Consider the following 14,243-nt stretch of genomic DNA (forward strand, 5'->3'; position numbering starts at 1 on the left):
CTTATTTTGTCAGGCCAATAAAACCTAAAGTTTTACATGTGGGAATCATGTTCTTGTAGTGTATCAAAGGTGGCACAACAATCAGAAATTATTATTGGTGCCATCAACATTTACAACTCAGTCTTTCATTTTCCCGTTAATTTATAGATAAACTGGATCCAGTGGAATATGTTCATCACTGCATTGCCACCATGGCAGCTCCCTCCGGACACAGCTTGGGTCAGCAAAACGGGCCTGGCCTGTACTTCACCCTGAAGGAAAAGGATATTGAAACTCAAGATGCATACCAGAAGCTTCTGAATAAGTTGCAGACAGTTGTGAAGGAACTGGAATCGTATATTGGTCAGATAGATGAGTGAGTTTCTCAGCAATTTGTAAATACTGAATGTAGAATAAATATTGATGTAGAATTTACCGATGTGGTTCAAAGAACTTCCTCTGGTTATTATGGAATTGCATCATATTCAATCCTGCCTGCAATGTGCTTACTTAATGATATTTTGAATCCTGTAAACAGTATTATCTCATATTTCATTGAAGATTCCCAATGAATACCTTACTGTCTTTGCTAAAATTTTCTACCATAGCACCATTGGGATGCAGGGCCTGGTTACAATCCATAAACCCATTAGAAATGTCAGCATCTTTGTCACCAATGTGTTTCCAAGTATATTTTAAAACATTCTAGTGGTAAACCTCATATTTCACACCAGTTATCAGCTGTCAGTATATAAAAAAACAACTGCTTTCCAACACACTCGTGTTGTTAAATGCATAATATCCAGGGATGAAAGCCAAATTGTAATCAGAATCTGAAGTATCAAGATGTCTCATTTGGGATTCATTTCACTGTAACTCTATTTCACGGGTTGAATTAATTTAAAATCCACATGCTGAACTTCTTTGAAAGTTATGAATGCGGGTGTGGAAAGTATAAGTGTCACCAAATATTCCGACATTGTACCTCAATTCACAAGGCCAAAGGTAGCTTGTTTTAAGCATTACTTACCTGACAATCCAATGCACTCTGCTGAGAAAGTTTAATTCTCTCCTTGTAAAATTGGGAATTGGAAATTCCAATGGCAATAAAGACAATGATAATGCATCAGGAGCAAGAAGACCGATGGTTCTATATCCTTAATGCCATGCTAACATAAATAGACTTGGCAGTCCTTGTGCAGAGCAGCCTAAAGGTTAACTTGCAGGTCGAGTCGGTGGTGAGGAAGGCAAATGCAATGTTAGCATTCATTTCAAGAGGTCTAGAATACAAGAGTAGGGGTATGATGCTGAGGCTTTATAAGGCACTGCTGAGGCCTCACCTTGAGTGTTGTGTACAGTTTTGGGCTCGTCATCTTTAGGGTTGCCAACTTTCTCACTCCCAAATAAGGGACAAAAGGTGGCGTGCCGCGGTGGTGTGGGTATGGTGCAGGCCCGGGATGAAGTGACTGAGGGGGCTGGAAGCTAGCAGATGGTAACAGGGACCTTTTTCAAAAGAGAGAGAGAAAAAAAAAACAATAACCTGAATAGGTAAACAAATCCAATATATGAACCATGTTCATCTTCATCTTCAGTGTTATATATGAAATGTAACACCAAATTATAACAAAGCATAATACAGAGCATAATCTGACTACCAGTCAGACATGAAATAACACCAAATAACCCTATGTGTATGTGCCTATAGAGTAGACGTATAATTACTGCAAAAGAGGAAAAGAAGGGGGGACTCACCAAGTCTACTTTTTCCATGGATATTTCTTGCTGCTCTTGACTGATTCAAGCAGTCCTTTGTCCTATTGCACAGCCAGAGAGAAGTCCTTACATGACAAGTCACAGCTCACAGATATCTGAAGTTCATTTTTGATCAGCTCTGTGCTGCATCTGTTTCTTGAGTCTGACCATCTAATGGTCATCGAAGAGAAGATCCTCTCTACAAAGACATTTGAGCCTGGCACACTGAGGACAAATGAGACGATCCTGAACATGTGGATCAAGTTGGCTTTCCCTATGTTTTGGAAAACTGCCACCCACTCCTCACTGGTGGATTTTGTGGTATCCTGTCTGGCTTTCTGTATTTTCTCCCAGCTAGCACAAAACTCTTCATAGAGTTGGTCCATATTGACTGTCTCTGTCATTTTGAGGGCAGCCACCACCTGCTCCAGGTCAGTGAAGGAGAGCTTCTCATAGAGGCCAATCAGTTTCAGTTTCATCATTACATTTTCTGGTGAGAAATCAAACCACTTGTCAATGTATGTAATGACAGAGTCATAGAACTTCACGAAGTCCTGTTGCTGCTTGAACCTTTGTGCTGGCACTTGTTTGTCCATCAGCTGCTTGGTCTGGTATCCAAAAAAGCTGTCCTGTTTCGGCTGAAGCATCTTCATTTTGAACTTTCGGACTTCCTTGTAAACATCTGTGATGCAGAATTTTGTTTCCTCCAGCTTTTTTACGAGTTGGTCAAAAACACACTCCACGTTGTGGAAAAAGCACAGATAAATTTCAGTAGCTCCAGTTTTTTCTTGATCCTCAAAAATCCTCTTCAGTGCCACGGGACAGGTCTCAAGAGACCTGAAGTATGACGGAAGAGCTGACCAGTTTTGTAGGAGACTTTTGACAGCTGGATGATGAGAGAGCCATCGCGTGCAAACATGATGCAGAATTTCACACCACTCAGTGTCAACAAAGGCGAAAAATGAATGCAGTTCCTCTCTTCGGGAAGCAGATATTGAGAAGTGGTTGTAGACCTTTAGAACAATTGTCTCAATATCGACTGATAACTGATCGCAGGTTAGCTTTCAGAATGCGATTGTTGGCACTGCTCAATAACTGGTAAACTGAGTGGTGTTTTCCAAATTTTACATTGGCATTATCTGCTGCATAGGCTGTAACGTGACTAATATTCAGTTCATACCTTTCCGGACAGCTCATCAGAGATTGATGTATGCCATTTGCAGTTTCACCACTGTCTTCATAAAAGTCAAGTAACTTACACTGCACTCCATCAGACACAGAGAAATATCTCATCACACTGGAAACATTTTTCTATCTCCCTTGTTTGAGGCATCGGCGGCAACTGAGAAATACGCGGGGTCCGCGGGCTCACCTTCTTCGGTCGGGGACAGATCACCCATAATATCCTGCACAGTCTTTCGTCCTAAAACATTCATTGTAATCATCTCAGCTTTCGTTCTTCCCATTAAACAAAGCAGCGTTGAGCCTAGAAAGACAGTCGATGCTGTTGTAGCTGAGTCCGTGTTTAACCGTATGGTACTCATACGAGGCTTCACTTGCTGCGATTTTGTCATTTTCCATGGTAGATTTCAGGAAGAATGCACCAATATTGCTTGCACCTTCAGCTAGTGTGGCCTTCTTGTGCACTTCTGTGGAAGCATGCTGAGTTAGGTCATTCTCATCTCCATGGCCAATTGAGAATTCCCGACGGCATAAAGTATAGAAGGCCTTCGTCGACGTCGAGTCACCGCTGACGGGCTTAACCCACGTCTTTTTTGCTTCTCATTGCCTGTTATAGCTGTACAGCCTTTTCCTTTCTTGGAGGTTTATCCGTATTGGCACATGCCAAACCGTCCGAACAGCACCAGACATTACTGAAACTTTTTGTTTTGGCAGGAATTGGCAAAATATACTTTATACTTCATATATAGCACACAACTGATGCGCATAAGGGGGTCTGTGATTGGATGACAGGTGAATCACTTCACTCGTGCGTGGCGTCAACAGCACATGCAGCACGCACACACTGTTGTATCAGATCTAGGATCTGTCTGTAAACGTGCCCTCTGGTGATTACAGAGTAGTAGCAGTCAAATATGGGACAAGGGCGATCCCGTATGGGATAAACCAGTTTAGCCCAATATATGAGATGTCCCGGCTAATACGGGACAGGTGGCAACCCTACTATCTTAGAAGAGATGTGCTGGTAGTAGAGAGGGTCCAGAGGAGGTTCACAAGGATGATTCCAGGAATGAAAGGGTTATCATACGAGGAAATTTTGATGGCTCTGGGTCTGTACTCGCTGGAATTTAGAAGGATGGGGGGGGGGGGATCTCATCGAAACCTTTCGAATGTTGAAAGGCCTAGACAGAGTAGATGTGGAAAGGATGTTTCCCATGGTGGGGGAGTCTAGGACAAGAGGGCACAGCCTCAGGATAGAGGGGCGTCCATTCAAAACAGAGATGCCAAGAAATTTCTTTAGCCAGAGGGTGGTGAATTTGTGGAATTTGTTGCCACGTGCAGCTGTGGAGGCCAGGTCATCGGATGTATTTAAGGCAGAGATTGATGTATTCTTGATTGAATATGGCATCAAAGGTTATGGGGAGAAGGCCAGGAAACGGGGTTGAGGTGGAGAAAAAAAGGATCAGCCATGATTAAATGGTGGAACAGACTCGATGGGCCAAATGGCCTAATTCTGCTCCTATGTCTTATGGTCTTATGGTTTAAATAGCTAATTAACATACCTATTTCAATTTGCTTGTGCCTAAATGTCTGTTCCAAAATCAATTTCTACATTTCAAGTTTTTGGTGATATTTGAAGTTGTTTGTTTGTGTTCTTCAGCCTTTAGTGCTTGATGAAGGATCCTCAACATTGTATACCCAACACTGGTTACCATGTGAGATATTATAGATTGATTTAAATGTCTTATGGTGCTCTTGAGTTTGAGAGCTGGGAGAACTGTTGTGAGTGGAGAGGCAAGGATTCTCAGCAGCTGCTACTGCATTCAATTCTTAATAATACTTGGGAGACGGACGAATAAAGGCCTTAGTGATGTGTTAATCTTTGGACAACCAATAAAGCACAAAAATAGGAAAGTTCTGAAAACGCCCATCTTGAATAATTCAATGTTAAGTGAATGACTTCGAAGTAATTGTTCCAGTCTACAAAGTCATTCATTTAACAGTAAGTTATTCCAGAAGGGTGTTCTTCTCTAGTTAGACATTTGTTACACATACAAAGTCAGAAGAACTTTTCTATTTTTGTGCTTAATTGGTTGTCCAAAGATTAACACGTCACTGAGGCCATTATTCAAGACCGTCTCCCAAGCGTGATTTAGAATTGAATGAGTAGCAGCTGCTGAGAATCATCCACCCCTTGACTCCCCACTCACAACAGTACCCAGCTCTCAAGCTCAAGACATTTAAATCAATCCATATTTGTAAACTAGAACAATTTGTTTAAAGGCCAAACAAATTACAAGTATTTGTACAGTTACAGCCAATTAATGACTTTCATAATATTGAATAAGAAATTATAATTTTGAGTTGCATACTAATGTAACTGAGGGAGAAGGAAGAGGTGTTGACTTTAAGTGTTATATATCTTTATTATATGCAAATTAAAGTGCATACCAAAGTAGTTCTGTAAAGGAAATTTAAAGATTTCAATGGTCCCAGTCAAAAGCTTTATTCACCAGCCATTAATCCATCCCTTTCTTCAGCAACTGAAGCAGGTAGTTTGCAACTTGGTATCTTATTTAAACTGGAGTTCAGTTTACATCCCTGCCTATTATTACTTGTAAAACATTTCCCAATTCAAACCTGCTGTAGCACATCTACTAATGAAGCGCTGCCCATGTTTCTGGTACCTCCAATCTAAGTTAGTCCAGTAGATTTCCAGGTGGTCTTGAAGTATTCTCTAGTATTTCAAGATCAAGCAAAGTGTAACTGCCAGGCTAGAGGTTTACATTTGAATACCAAAGTCCCAGTCCTTGCTGGTGATTATCTGACTGTACTTTGGTATTGATTTTGGCGTGATATTGGTTGGCTGAATTACTTGAACTGTGAGGAACAGTTGTGAAGGACCTAACAAAGCATCTAATTTATATTTTGTTTATTTAATTGTGCTTGCTTAATAATTTAAAATTCACTTTTAAATTATGATTTATTAATTATGAACTGTTTTAATTATTGCAGTGATTTTAATAGTTATTTGAAAGTTTCTGAATGCCAGGGACATTCATAGACATTCTGGATTTTGGGCATCTTTGACAGATGGCCAATGCAAGGTTGTGGCTTAGCCAGCCAGCAGTTCTTTTCAGTCATTGATTGGATGACTGGAGCAGGGGAAATGTTGTGCATTCTTGTCTGCCTACGTGATGGGAGTTAATTGGCAATGCCCTGTAATTGCTCATGGCTTTACCAATTTGGATCAGAAAGGCTTGGATAACAATCAAAGTGGATCCAAAAGAGACAAGTTCCAACCTCCCACATGGATTAGTAATGAATGTGATTGGCTCGCTTCTGGGAACAAGAAGCTTTGTCTTTGGTGTTTGAAACAGGGATGTACAATATGGATGAAGTAGAATAGAGAGGAAATATCTTCTTCCTCATGAATGTTGATAGCCTGACCAATCTGGTCAAATTTATTGTACTTTTGAAATTAGCATGCATTATTTAATCGAGGTTGCCGGCCTGCATTTATTTCCTATTATATAACAGATACTATAGCAATTTCATTGCTCCTATATACTGATGCACAGAAAAAAACATATAAAAATTGAGATAAGTTGCAATATCCATGGGAAGCTTAAGCTGACATGAGCAGATGTACCATCTCTTTAATCAATATATTTAGCAAAATGGAAAAGTCCAGTATTGGGTTGAAAAGTCTGGGGTCTGGCTCTGGTTGCAAATTAGGCAGAAAAAAATACCTATTTTGTAGAGCTGGATTTATAAATTAAATTTAATGCATGATGAGTTCAAATACCTGTATGAATATTAAATGAGCAGTTTACATATTAATACATCTATAAATGGATCATTCTCCTCAGCACATTTGGATCAGTGACATTCTAAAAAATTGATAGAAAGATTTGGAGGAAAAGTTTTTAAAGTAAGAGAATGAACAACCTGAGCTGCTGTCCTGGGAGCATAACGCTGACAGTTCCGTTCTTCGTTTGATGCTGCTCAGCTCACTGAGTTCCTCCACCAGATTGTCCTGTTGCTTTGTAATTAGTCACAAAGAAAAATAGAATTAGCCAATAACTTTACTCAAGGCAGTGATTAGGTATCTAGGTGTTGATGGCAAGCCATTGGTCTTGGATAGTGTGGTTCAGGAAATTTTAAACCCCAACTCCTCATTCTTGGTAGACGCCCCTGACTGATGTAAACTGAAGGCAACAGCAGTGGATAGATCTGAGTTAGTTCTTGTTACATTGTTTGGCTAAGACTGAAAAATGAAATGGGACATTCAATCTGATGTCAATTAAAGGAAAATTTGGTCTCAACTCTGGTACTTGACAGAGAGCGAACTTGCCAAATTGTCGTCATTTCACACAATAAGCCTCCGGAAGGTCCTCCATATTTTCTGGCCAAGGAAGATCTCCAACCATGCCCTACTCGTTCAGTGTTACCAAGAGGACATGACCACAATCATCATGAGGGAAATGTTGGAGATGGATTGGACATGTGGTTAGGCATTTGATAAGGTACGCCATGCAAGGCTTATTGAGAAAGTAAGGGATCCAAGGGGACATTGCTTTGTGGATCCAGAACTGGCTTGCCCACAGAAGGCAAAGAGTGGATGTAGATGGGTCATATTCTGCATGGAGGTCAGTGACCAGAGGTGTGCCTCAGGGATCTGTTCTGCGACCCCTTCTCTTTGTGATTTTTATAAATGACCTGGATGAGGAAGTGAAGGGATGGGTTAGTAAATTTGCTGATGACATGAAGGTTGGGGGTGTTGTGGATAGTGTGGAGGGCTATCAGAGGTTACAGCGGGGCATTGATAGGATGCAAAACTGGGCTGAGAAGTGACAGATAGAGTTCAACCCAGATAAGTGTGAGGTGTTTCATTTTGGTAGGTCAAATATGATGGCAGAATATAGTATTAATGGTAAGACTATTGGCAGTGTGGAGGATCAGAGGGATCTCGGGGTCCGAGTCCATAGGACACTTGAAGTTGCTGCGCAGATTGACTGTGTGGTTAAGAAGGCATATGGTTCATTGGCCTTCAGCAACTGTGGAATTGAGTTTAAGAGCCAAGAGGTAATGTTACAGCTTTATAGGACCCTGGTCAGACCCCACTTGGAGTACTGTGCTCAGTTCTGGTCAGCTCACTACAGGAAGGATGTGGAAACTATAGAACGGGTGCAGAGGAGATTTACAAGGATGTTGCCTAGATTGGGGAGCGTACCTTATGAGAATAGGTTGATTGAACTTGGTCTCTCCTCCTTGGAGTGACGGAGGATGATAGGTGACCTGATAAAGGTGTATAAGATGATGAGAGGCATTGATTGTGTGGATAATCAGAGGCTTTTTCCCAGGGCTGAAATGGTGCTTAGAAGTAGGCACAGAGGAGATGTCAGGGACAAGTTTTTTATGCAGAGGTTGGTGAGGGTGTGGAATGGGCTGCTGGTGACGGTGGTGGAGGCGGATACAAAAGGGTCTTTTAAGAGACTGCTGGAAAGGTACATGGAGCTTAGGAAAATAGAGGGCTATGGGTAACCCTATAATTTCTAAAATAAGTACGTGTTCGGCACAGCATCATGGGCTGAAGGGCCTGTATTGTGCTGTAGATTTTCTATGTTTTCTGTGTTTCTCTGTGATGAGAAGAGAGGCCAACTCCATCATCAAGACAGCACTTCATTGGACCCCTAAAGATCGAAGGAAACAGAAGAAACCAAAGACAACTTGGCGCCGTGCCATAGCGGCAGAAATGGGCACCCCAAACCACACCTGGGGCACAATAGAGAAGATGGCTAAGAACAGACAGAGATGGGGGATCTTCATTGCTGCCCTAAATGCCATCAATGTAACAGGCTTTTGATGATTGTTGATGATTGGCACCAACGTGAAGCAAAGGAGTTTTCGAAGAACGTTTGGGCCCAAATAGTTTCATAACATTGACTTGTTATAATCTTGGAATTGTGGGATGGTGGAGTTTGATGCCAAGCAGCCTGTTTCTGTGAAAATGACTCTGAGTAATTGATATCTCACCTCTCTCCTGAGGTTATGTTTGTGCAGAAATAAACTGCAAATATCTGTGGCATGCTTTCAGTTTTGCCCGCATTGGCCCTTCATTGGCTCCCAAATCCACATTCTCCTGCAGATTAACATTTAGCCCATGTCTTTGTCAGTTTCCTACAGTGAAAATTTGCTGCATTTATATTTCTTACTGTCTGAAATTATTTATTTTCTCCCATTTTATAGCCTGCTTTCATCAATAACCCATCCAACTACACCAGAGATGAAGTCGGCAGAATCACTAATAACAGGAGAGAATGACACTGACAAGGTAGAACGGAACAGCAAAAAGGTCTGCTTTGTGGTAACTGGAGATGATCAGGAAGATTCAGGTCATGATACAATAAGCAACAGGGATTCCTACAGGTAAACACAGCATTGTGGGCCTGTAATGTGCTGTAGATTTCTGTGTTTCTATGTAAAATGTGCTTTAGATTATCCTACAATGGAGAAGGGCTAAATATTTGTTTGTGAGTGAATGAAGCAGGAATTGTAAATTGTGTTGTTTCCTCCAAATGTAAATTGTGTTGTTTCCTCCATCTTGAGCCTATGTGTAGCTGTCTTGATAGGATTGTGATAGTGATCTGATTTTATAAAGGATCCAGCGCACCAGAATTACCAGTAGCCTACACCTTCATTTTAAGAAAATAGAGAAAAATATCACTGTTAAATTGACGATATATATCACTGACATGATTTGCATGAAGCAATGTGCCCCATTATGGCCATAATGAGATTTGAGTGTGTGGCATGTCAGTAATTCATTTAAACCAACATAACATATTGATGCAAACATGTGAAAATCTACAGATGCTGGAAATTCAAGCAACACACACAAAATGCTGGTGGAACGCAGCAGGCTAGGCAGCATCTATTGGAAGAAGTACAGTCGACGTTTCGGGTCGAGACCCTTCTTCAGGACTAACTGAAAGAAGAGATAGTAAGAGATTTGAAAGTGGGAGGGGGAGGGGGAGACCCAAAATGATAGGAGAAGACAGGAGGGGGAGGGATGGAGCCAAGAGCTGGACAGGTGATTGGCAAAAGGGATGCAAGGCTGGAGAAGAGGGAGGATCATGGGACGGAAGGCCTAAGAAGAAAGAAAGGGGGAGGGGAGCACCAGAAGAAGATGGAGAACAGGCAAGGAGTATTTGTGAGAGGGAAAGAGAGAGAGAGAGAGAAAACAAACAAACAAATAAATAAGTAATGAATTAGGGATGGGGTAAGAAGGGGAAGAGGGCCATTCACGGAAGTTAGAGAAATCGATGTTCATGCCATCAGGTTGGAAGCTACCCAGACGGAACATAAGGTGTTATTCATCCAACCTGAGTGTGGCTTCATCTCGACAGTAGAGGAGGCCATGGATTGACAGATCGGAATGGGAATGGGACGTGGAATTAAAATGGGTGGCCACTGGGAGATCCTGCTTCCTCTGGCGGACAGAGCATAGGTGTTCAGTGAAGCGGTCTCCCAGTCTGCATCAGGTCTCACCAATATATAGAAGGCCACACTGGGAGCACCAGACGCAGTATATCACCCCAGCCGACTCACAGGTGAAGTGTCGCCTCACCTGTAAGGACTGTCTGGGACCCTGAATGGTGGTGAGGGAGGAAGTGTAAGGGCAGGTGTAGCACTTGTTCCGCTTACAAAGATAAGTGCCAGGACGGAGATTAGTGGGAAGGGATGGGGGGAACGAATGGACAAGGGAGTCGGGTAGGGAGAGATCCCTGCGGAAAGCAGAAAGTAGGGGGAGGGAAAGATGTGCTTGGTGGTGGGATCCCGTTGGAGATGGCAGAAGTTACGGAGAGTTATATATTGGACCCGGAGGCTGGTGGCGTGGTAAGTGAGGACAAGAGGGACAACACCTATGCTCTATTCCTAGTGGGGTGGCGGTAACATATTGATACCAGCTCTGTCAGTTTAATCATTTGAAAATAGCTCAGTACCTGTGTCCAGTAATTAAAATAATCACTCTTACACAGCAGTCCAATAACTTTGGGACTCCTTTGTACCTATCCATTCCCATCCCCTTTGTTCTAAAATAGAAGAATACTTCTGAGTTACCCTAATCATGAAATCTGATGGTTCTTCCTGTTGTCCTGCCACTGAAACTCTCCAATTCTGCTTTAACTATGCTATACATTAAAACTATGGCTGATCATTTACCACTTCACAGCTTCCCTGTGGATCCCAGATCCCTTGATCCCATTAATACCCAAAACTCTATAAAATATCCAAAAACAAATTATAATTGGATTTGATAGCCAATTATCAATTCTCCAACAAAGCATAATGCAGTTTTAGACCATATATTTTAGTACTTCTTTAGCTGCATATAATTGTTTCTTGTACTCTTACTCAATCTACTTTCTAAGTTTAGACAGGCAGCAGTTTTATTTATTTTATTCAGAGATATAACTCAGTAAAAGGCCCCTCTGCCTCAACAAGCCCGCACGGCCTAATTACACCCACATGACCAATAAACCTACTAATCCATACATCTTTGGAATGTGGGAGGAAATCATGTGGCCATGGGGAGAAAATACAAACTCCTTATAGACAGCCGCTGGACCTGAACCTTGGTCACTGGTGCTATAAAGCCATTGCCAACTGCTAGGCTACCATTGTAATAGAGAATATTTAATATACTAAGTAGTTTAATTCCTGACGAAGGAAGCCCACAGGAAATGTAATTCAGTTCTACTAACTATTTACATCTGAATGTCACTGACACATTGGTGTTTGAAATCTGGGTATTAATGTTGTCATTGGAAAACTGGGTTAGAGTAGAAACATAGAAACATAGAATCATTTATCCACGTCAGATCAATATACTGAATTATCAGCAATATTTAAAATGTAGCCTGGGGCACTGCAGTTAATACACCAATTGACTTAGTTTACATTGCCTTTGTATTAGCTCCAAACTAGTCTTCTTGAGGCTATTAGTTGCATTTAAAATAAGTTTGCACATGGAGAATCTGTTTATAAAGAGTACCCAATAGTGAAATCTCTATCTAGAGCTTGGCTACTTCCATTGAGTCTTTCGAGGTGCGACTATGTGTCAAGTTCTGATCAAGTTCAAGTAAAATTAAAATTAGAAGTTCACTAGCTTGGATCAGATTGAGCCAGTCTAAGTCTTTGTTAACAACTGCGCTAAAACTCGGTACTATAGGAGAGAGAGAAAAAAAGAGAATGAGTCACACTGTGCAGATCATTCTTCTCAGGGTATAGGGTCAGTGCAGAAGCTGACTCCCTTGCCTGTCCCAAAGGCATATGTGTTAGGTTCAGACTTGGGTATCAAAAGTATTGTGTCCTCAATTCACTATGGTTGGTGTGGGTTTTAATTTTTGACCCGAGCAGACTTCAGTCTCTTCAAACATTATTGTTAGCCTTAGCATTGTGTGTAATCAAACTAACTACAAAAGAAAGTTTCAAAAGATTTCTTCACATCCAAGTTAGTTTTATGTTGCAGGGAAAGGTGGGGGAAAGAGGGAGAGATTGAAGGATGAGGTGGGATGATCATCACTGGATTTAGTACAAGTAGTGAAAGCGAGTTATCTGACAAGTTATATTAATTTCTGCAGGCTGCATTCTGCCCAGACTAAAGATGAGACATTGCCCTTTGAGTTCATCTTGGAACATTGCGGAATGTGACAGACAGATAAATCCATGAGAGCAAAATGGTAAATTAAAGTAACAGGCTGAAGGTCATCTAAACAAGAAATACGAATGAATTGCAATACTGGAGGAACTCAGCAGGCCAGGCAGCATCTATGGAAAAGAGTAAACAGTTGATATTTTGGGCTGAAACCTTCATTAGGACTGGAAAGGATGGGGACTGTTTACTCTTCTCCACAGATGCTGACTGGCCTGCTGAGTTCCTCCAGCATTTTGTGTGTGTTGTTTGGATTTCCAGCATCTGCAGGTTTTCTTGTGTTTGTAATACAAATGAATTGCAACTTCATCTGAAAGAATTGTCTGGATGGATGACAGTGCTGAGGAGTTAATCTCATGCAGTTGCATGGGAAAGTGCCATGAGAAGGGCAAAGGTTGATGGAGCCAACGATTCATAAAAGGGGAAGTGAAGATATGTTTGGTGGTCAAACTTGTTGAAGATAGAAGATTAATAACCACTTTTAATAATCTGGATTGAGGAATTATCATGCCCTTAGGTATGTTCTTAAAATCTGTGAAAATGCTGAGGAAGATGAATTATGTTATGTTATGATGCCTGCATAATTTATCAATATTGCATAGTACACTGTAGCTCCATCTATCTGCATTTAGTAAAGGTGCACCGCATAGTAAAACAATATTCAATATCAAATACATTTATTTTGTAAGAAATGAATTTTAATGAGTTTTCTTCCTTCCCTAGTGACTGCAACAGCAATAGGAATTCTATTGCTTCCTTTACAAGTATCTGCAGCAGCCATTGTGATTCTTATGTACACAGTGATGACATGGATTCAGGTAAGCTGCATCTGGTAAGATACATTCATTGCAAAATCATTGCTGCTAGGTAGGAAAAAGAGAGCTATACCACAACAGGGTTACACAAGAAAATTGTGCACAAAAATGTTGTCTCATTCAAGCATTTTCTGTGCTGCCCATTCGTGTTTTGCATACCTTCTTGTCATTTTTTTCCATTTTTTTTTGTTTGCTTTTCATTCTAACCTGGCTTTAACCCAACCCAGAAAGGGGGTGTTGTGGATAGTGTGGAGGGCTGTCAGAGGTTACAAAAGTGGCAGATGGAGTTCAACTCAAGTAAATGTGAGGTGGTTCATTTTGGTAGGTCAAATATGATGGCAGAATATAGTATTAATAGTAAGACTCTTGGCAGTGTGGAGGATCAAAGGGATCTTGGGGTCCGAGTTCTCAGGACACTCAAAGCAGCTGCGCAGGTTGACTCTGTGGTTAAGAAAGCATACAGTGCATTGGCCTTCATCAACTGTGGGATTGAGTTTAGGAGCAGAGAGGTAATGTTACAGCTTTATAGGACCCTGGTCAGACCCCACTGGAGTATTGTGCTCAGTTCTGGTCACCTCACTATAGGAAGGATGTGGAAACTATAGAAAGGGTGCAGAGGAGATTTACAAGGATGTTGCCTAGATTGGGGAGAATGCCTTATGAGAATAGGTTGAGTGAACTTGGCCTTTTCTCCTTGGAATGGTGGAGGATGACCTGACAGAGGTGTATAAACTGATGAGAGGCATTGATTGTGTGGATAGTCAGAGGCTTGTTCCCAGGGCTGAAGTGGCTAA

At 41.3% G+C, this 14,243-nt stretch overlaps 1 protein-coding gene across 1 annotated transcript in view; it reads left to right on the forward strand.

Moving 5' to 3' along the window:
* prex2 (phosphatidylinositol-3,4,5-trisphosphate-dependent Rac exchange factor 2) overlaps positions 1-14,243 on the forward strand; it is a 401,147-nt gene that overhangs the window by 219,893 nt on the left and 167,011 nt on the right. The window contains exons 25-27 of the mRNA XM_063064762.1: positions 148-355; positions 9,166-9,345; positions 13,358-13,452. Of these exons, the coding sequence (XP_062920832.1) occupies positions 148-355; positions 9,166-9,345; positions 13,358-13,452 (483 nt within the window). The remainder of the gene's footprint in view (positions 1-147; positions 356-9,165; positions 9,346-13,357; positions 13,453-14,243) is intronic.

The sequence above is a fragment of the Mobula hypostoma genome, chromosome 1 (genome assembly GCF_963921235.1).
Source record: "Mobula hypostoma chromosome 1, sMobHyp1.1, whole genome shotgun sequence".
Taxonomy (NCBI): Eukaryota; Metazoa; Chordata; class Chondrichthyes; order Myliobatiformes; family Myliobatidae; genus Mobula; species Mobula hypostoma.